The sequence below is a fragment of the Borostomias antarcticus genome, assembly GCF_949987555.1.
Source record: "Borostomias antarcticus genome assembly, chromosome: 13".
NCBI classification, from domain to species: domain Eukaryota; kingdom Metazoa; phylum Chordata; class Actinopteri; order Stomiiformes; family Stomiidae; genus Borostomias; species Borostomias antarcticus.
In genome coordinates this window covers 16160536-16168035 of record NC_140246.1, presented here as the reverse complement: position 1 = coordinate 16168035, position 7500 = coordinate 16160536, and the positions used below count along the sequence as shown (strand labels likewise).

Genomic DNA, 7500 nt, shown 5'->3' with positions numbered 1-7500 from the left:
TGCATTTGTATGATGCATTAAACAGATAGAGGAAGGGGAGAGAGGGGAGAGAGACGGGGTAACCGAGAGAATCATGGAGGGAGAGGAAAGGGGGAAGGAGAGAGGGAGGGAGGGAGGGAGAGGAGAGAGGGAGGTCTAGGGGGAACGGTGCCTGGGAGAGGAAGGCAGGGGGGAGGATGGGGCAGTTATTTCTGTCTGACTGTGTCTGTTCTGTGTCTTATTGACAGCTGTACATGTTGCTGCCCGGTGAGCTAGTTAATCACACTCCCAAGCTGTCACTCATATACTCCCTCACACTCACTCCAGTATGCACACACACACACACACACACACACACACATACATGCGCACACACACACACACACACACACACGCGCACACACGCACACACACACACACACACACTCACTCACTTACTCTGTCTCTTGCTTTCTCTCTCTCTCTCTCTCTCTCTCTCTCACACACACACACACACACACACACACACACACACACACATTCATAGGTACTCGCTCCCACACTCCAGTGCTCACACACACAGTCACACACATTCACATTCACACACTCTCTCCAGTGCACACACACACATTCACACATTCACATTCACAAATTCACATTCACACACTCTCTCCAGTGCACACACACACAGTCACACACATTCACAGATTCACATTCACACACTCTCTCCAGTGCACACACACACAGTCACACACATTCACATTCACACACTCTCTCCAGTGCACACACACACAGTCACACACATTCACACATTCACATTCACACACTCTCTCCAGTGCACACACACACAGTCACACACATTCACACATTCACATTCACACACTCTCTCCAGTGCACACACACTCAGTCAAGCATTGACACTAACGATTGCCCAGGGCAAGTAAAAAAAAAAAAATAAATAAAAAAAAAATTGTGTAAGTGGAGTTTGAAACTGAATCTGAATTTTTGAAATGCAATTTAGGGTCTGAAAATGATCTCATCCCGAGTGATTTCTCCGTTGGAATTCCAACCAGGCCAATCAGCGTCCATTGAATGCGATGACGGAAATAATGTGCGCAACGTGATGGTTACGGGATGAACCAATCGCTGAGGCCTCCTCCGGCCACGCCCATCTCTGAAAACAGCTGCAATGGGAGCCTGTTCAGACTGAATAATGCCAGGGAATGAACCTGGAACTCATTGTGAGAGTCAGGCTAAGGCCAGACGGCTGAACGACCTGGAGAGCTGGACATTAGCTTGGCAGCGGGAGCTATGCTAGGCTGTACAAACGGCAAGCAGCAAGCTTGTTTAGTGTAATCACTCAGCGCTAACTTTAACCTAGCTAGCGGACGCCCTACCGTCCGCCAGCTGTCTAAGCCTCACATGCCTGCCGAGAGAGGGTTGATGCTAGAACGGATGGTCCGGAGAGAGAGGGGGGAGGGGACTCCGCTACACATCAACTAATCACAGCACTAGGCAGCTACTGGCTCAGACGTGGGCACGGATTTACAAAATCGGACCCAGGAGAGGAGCTACTCAGACGGCGATGAGTGGGCGGGCTCCGGAGCTGCTCAGGCACGCTCGCTCGGGGGCTCGCGGGGGGGGGGGGGATTCGCTCAACGCCCGCTGCCAGCGCCACGCCCGGGCTGCCAAATGGTTGGAGTAGCTGCTCAATGCAGGGCCACTATCACTTGAAACGACTCCGCCGTGAGCGTTCGATGACATGTACCTGTAGAGTTCCCGTCCCCCCGGATGATCCGCTCTAGCATCGACCCCAAGAGCGGCGTGCGCCTCCCGGGAGCACGCGCGGACAAAGCAGAGACGACCGGATGTCGCTTTCAACATTTCTGCGGCAACGTACCGTTTTAAAGAACAATATCATCTTCTCTGGTGGGTGCTCTTCAAGGATGGACTTCTTATAGTTTTGAACGTTTTAGAGTCATCAGCATCAGTAGAACATTTCCTTGATGGCCTGTGATTGGTCTGAAATTAATCTGTCAATATTTCTGAGGGCGGATCCGTCGGGTGTGTTTAAATGTGGGCAAATGTCAAACTCTTCAAAACTCGATCAAATAAAGCATGTGGTGATATCACAGTTTGATTTGAAGTGGCCTTACTGAGCTGAATGCATTATTCAGCAGAACTGATTGTGGCTCCAAGTAATGTATCTCATTATCTCAGCTTGGGTCATCATTGACCTCATATTCACACTGTTGAGCCAAAATGGCGGAGACATACTGGATAAACACATAGACACTTTCCCGGCAGGTAGGTCGCTTGCAGGTGAGCCATCCAATCATTTCAAGTTGGCAGCTCGAAATAAATTAATCTTCACTCTAGTACAAGCATGCACACACACACACACCTTCACTCTAGTACACTCACTCTCACACACACACACACACACACACACACACACACACACACACACACACACACACACACACACACACACACACACTCACACACTCACACACACACAGCAAGCAGTACTATAGAGAGGACAAGTTGCCCTCGGTGTTGTCCTCAGGTTATCTGTTGATGTCTCTGTATGCTTTCACACACACACACACACACACACACACACACACACACACACACACACACACACACACACACACACACTCTCCCACCCGAGGTCTTTGTTGCCCAGCCTGTTTACCTCGCTGATAGAAGCTCACACAAAGGCGCCAGTCTGGGCTGGATGTCTCATATAGAACCCAGAGAGGAGAGAGGGAGGGAGGGAGAGACAGCGAGAGATGGAGAGGGGGAGGGAGAGAGAGAGAGAGGGAGAGAGGGATAGAGGGAGAGATGGATAGATAGAGAGGGGGAGAGGGAGGGAGAGAGAGAGGGAGAGATGGAGAGATAGAGAGGGGGAGAGGGAGGGAGAGAGAGAGGGATAGAGGGAGAGATGGAGAGATAGAGAGGGGGAGAGGGAGGGAGAGAGAGGGATAGAGGGAGAGATGGAGAGATAGAGAGGGGGAGAGGGAGAGAGAGAGGGATAGAGGGAGAGAGAGAGAGGGGGAGAGGGAGGGAGAGAGAGAGAGGGATAGAGGGAGAGATAGAGAGGGGGAGAGGGAGGGAGAGAGAGGGATAGAGGGAGAGATGGAGAGATAGAGAGGGGGAGAGGGAGGGATAGAGGGAGAGATGGAGAGATAGAGAGGGGGAGACGGAGGGATAGAGGGAGAGAGATGGAGAGAAATGGAAAGAGAGACAGATGGAGAGAGGGATGGAAAGATGGAGAGAGAAAGATGGGGCGTCAAGCCGGAAAGTCCGCACACCCCTTTCACCTTCTCCACATTTTATTACGTTACCGACTCATTCAACAATAGATTGAGTTCTTTTTTTGCCTCAAACATCTACACACACAACAGACACTAATGACAAAGGGAAAACAGGTTTTTTGAAAATATGCAATTTTATTTTATTGACAAAAATAGGTTATTTAGCGGTTACATACAGTATCTGTACACCCCCTTAGCCTAATACTTGATTGATGCATCTTTGGCAGCGATTACAGCTTCAAGGCGTCTTGGGAAAGAAGCTATGAGCTCGGCACACTTGTTTGTTGGAGAATTTTGCCCCTTCCGTGTTGGATAGGGAGCGTTGGCGCAGTCATTTTTAGCTCTTTTCACAAATGTTCCATTGAATTCAGGTCTGGGCTTTGGCTGAGGCTCCATATATACAGACTTTCTCCCACATTCTCTGACAGGACATTCACAACTTTCTCCGAAGCTGCTCCTTTGTTCTCTTGGCTGTGTGCTTCGGGTCATGGTGTGGGAAGGTAAACCTTCGCCTCAGTCGGAGGTACAGAGGGCTCTGGAGCAGGCTTTCTTCAAGGATTTCGATGTACTTAGCTGCATTCATCTTCCCCTCTATGAGGACTAGCTGCCCTGTTCCCACTGCTGAGAAATATCCCCACATCACGATGCTGCCACCGCCATGCTTCACATCTCACGACGTATCCGTGGAAACCAAATCCACAACAGCTCACTTTTGGGTGTCATATCAAACGATGTGCACACTTGTTTACGTATGAGATTTTAGATTTTGATTTTTAATAAATTAGCACAAATGTCTAAAAACCTGTTTTTTAATTTTGTCATTATGGGCTATTTTGTGTAGAATTTTGAGATATAAACTGAACCTGTTGTGAATAAGTCTGTAATGTAATAAAACGTGGAGGGTGACAGGAGGGTGCAGACTTTCCGGCTTGACTGTAGATGGAGAGACAGAGATGGAGAGAGAGGGAGATAGAGAGATGGAGGGACAGAGATGGAGAGAGAGGGAGATAGAGAGATGGAGAGACAGAGAGGGAGGGAGATAGAGAGATGGAGAGACAGAGATGGAGAGAGAAATCAGATTGATTGTAGACAGGTAGGTTTTCACACATACTAGGATGGAGATGGAGAGAGAGGGATAGAGAGGGAGATGGAGAGATAGAGAGATGGAGAGAGAGAGATGGAGAGAGGGAGATGGAGAGATAGATGGAGAGATGGTTTTCTCTCCAGGGCTCAGACTCGGGAGAGAGATGGCAGTCGGATCTGCTGACGCAGAGAGCGGGCTAGAACTCCAGAACAGAGACCAGAACAGAGACCAGAACAAAGACCAGAACATCTGAGATGGAGGACGGAGGGATGTGGGTGTCTAGTAGAAATGGAGAGAGGGAGATGAAGTGAGGGGAGAGAGAGGAGGGGAGAGGGAGATGTGTGTCTAGCACATACACTTGGGACCACTATCTCTCTAAGGTACAGAGCAGTGTTTAACTGTCTGTTGTTAGCTTTCACTCCCCTCCCTCCCTCCCTCCCTGACTCCCTCCCTCCCTCTGTCTCTCTCTCTCTGCTTCTGTTGCTTCCTCTCACTAGCCATGTTTCCATCCACTTGTCAATCGAATTGTGTGAGGATCGCTAAAAATATGAATGCGAATAAAGCCGGTGAACGTGCGTTTCCATCTAGAGCTTTAAATCGGATAAAGCATTTATCACAAAAGACTTTTATCGAACAAGAGAAAATCTGATGAGATCGACAGTACAAACTTTTTGAAGATTTTCATGATTTTTAATCGAATTTTACTGTTTCCATGAGGCATTTTTAATTCGATATAACTTAATTCACATAAAACGTGTGGATGGAGACATGGCTACTGTCTGTCTCTTTCACTGACTCTATGTGAGTTAGCCTAATGCTCTGTCTTTTAGCCTAATGCTCTGTGTCAGTTAGCCTAATGCTCTGTGTGTCAGTTAGCCTAATGCTCTGTCAGTTAGCCTAATGTTCTGTGTGTCAGTTAGCCTAATGCTCTGTGTGTCAGTTAGCCTAATGCTCTGTCAGTTAGCCTAATGTTCTGTGTGTCAGTTAGCCTAATGCTCTGTGTGTCAGTTATCCTAATTGTCTGTGTGTCAGTTAGCCTAATGTTCTGTGTCTGTTAACCTAAGGGCCCATTCATAGTCAACGCAAGCTACGCTAGCGCGAGCTACGCAAGCTACGCATCCTTGCGTAGCAACATGTGTCGTGCAAAAATGTGTAACTTTACGTGCGCGCAAGTGCTCTCTGTGTGTCGGTTAGCCTAATGCTTTGTGTGTGTCAGTTAGCCTAATGCTCTGTGTGTCAGTTAGCCTAATGCTCTGTGTGTCAGTTAGCCTAATGCTCTGTGTGTCAGTTAGCCTAATGCTCTGTGTGTCGGTTAGCCTAATGCTCTGTGTGTGTCGGTTAGCCTAATGCTCTGTGTGTGTCGGTTAGCCTAATGCTCTGTGTGTGTCGGTTAGCCTAATGCTCTGTGTGTGTCGGTTAGCCTAATGCTCTGTGTGTGTCGGTTAGCCTAATGCTCTGTGTGTGTCGGTTAGCCTAATGCTCTGTGTGTCAGTTAGCCTAATGCTCTGTGTGTCGGTTAGCCTAATGCTCTGTGTGTGTCGGTTAGCCTAATGCTCTGTGTGTGTCGGTTAGCCTAATGCTCTGTGTGTCAGTTAGCCTAATGCTCTGTGTATGTCGGTTAGCCTAATGCTCTGTGTGTCAGTTAGCCTAATGTCTCTGTCTGTCTGTATTACATGGCTTCTTCTGGCTTCAACTCTTGCTCAATACTGCACACAAAGTCAGGGGGTGCGTGGGAGAACACGTGTGTTTGTGTCTGAGTTCTGTGCAATGTAAGTCTCACTGTGTGTGTGTGTGTGTGTGTGTGTGTGTGTGTGTGTGTGTGTGTGTGTGTGTGTGTGTGTGTGTGTCTGTGTGTCTGTCTACAGGACAACTACACATTTGCCCAGCCCGGGATCCAGAGGAAGGTGAAGGCCCTGGAGGAGCTGGTCAGCAGGATTGACGGTGAGTAGACACTCATCCCTCTCTCCTCTCATCCATTGGGAGTAGACACTCATCCTTCTCTCCTCTCTTCTACTGCTCTGTGTCCCATACCTTCTTGCCTCCTCCTCCTCACCCTCTTCCTCCTCCTCTCCCTTCCACTCCACTTCTCTCTCTCTCTCTCTCTCTCTCCTTCCATTCTCCCTTCAATCTCTGTCCCTGTCTCTCCATTTCTCCACTTTTCCCCCAGTCTCTCTCCTCCATCCGTCTCTCTCTCTCTCTCTCTCTCTCTCTCTCTCTCTCTCTCTCTCTCTCACTCTCTCTCTCCACCAAGCCCAGGAGGTCTATATTTAGCCAGTGAGCAGGGGATGAGAGAGGGGAGGAGAGGAGAGATACTCCAGGTCACAGGCAAGGTTGACAGAATCTTGGAACATCCACAACTTTTAACAATTTCTGAGTTTCTACAACTTTCAGACCTTCTGGAACTTTCCCAGCTCCTAGAACTTTCACAAGATTCAGGGCTTCTGGAACTTTCAGAGCTTCTAGAACTTTCAGAGCCCTTGCTGTAGAACTCTGGTGTTGGGGAGCTCAGGCGAGGATGACAGTGTCACATGTGGCTGCACTCAAACTCAGCTAATTACAATACTAATTACACACTGTGGCGCTCAGACAACAGCTGCCAACACATGTTGTTGAACTGCTTCCACCTCTGCCTGGTAAACATGCTAGCCTTCACCAGCTTCAAGTGTCTGTATGCTACTGCAGCAGGCTAGTCGGAGTGTTTAGGTGTGGCGTGTGTATGTATGCATGCTCTTGTGTCTATGTGAGCATGTGGGGTGTGTGTTTGAGTGTGTGTGTGTGTGTGTGCGGGTGTGTGTGTGTTAATGTGCTTGTGTGTATTTGCTTGCGCTTGTGCGTGTATTGATGACTCAGCCAAGTGGCCCCATATTCGACCAGCAACAGTGACGACATCACCACACCAGCTGATATGGGATAGTCTCTAATTTCAGCCGGTAACGATCGCTGGATCACTTTACTCGCACGAGGCGTTAGAATGTGCCGACACAGCAAGGTGAGGGAGGGGACACCTGGCCACACCCACCGCCCTGCCGCAACAGTACTGACCAATCAGAACGTGATGATGGCCGTCATGGATATGATGATGATAGGAGAATAGACGGAGGTATGGTATGAAGGAGAAAGGGAGGGAGAGAGAGA

The 7500-nt window shown here is 48.8% G+C and overlaps 1 protein-coding gene across 1 annotated transcript in view; it reads left to right on the top strand.

Moving 5' to 3' along the window:
* tbc1d22a (TBC1 domain family, member 22a) overlaps positions 1-7500 on the top strand; it is a gene marked incomplete at its 3' end in the record, with an annotated part of 77800 nt that overhangs the window by 21183 nt on the left and 49117 nt on the right. The window contains 1 exon segment of the mRNA XM_084448024.1: positions 6231-6306. Coding sequence (XP_084304150.1) covers positions 6231-6306 — 76 coding nt within the window.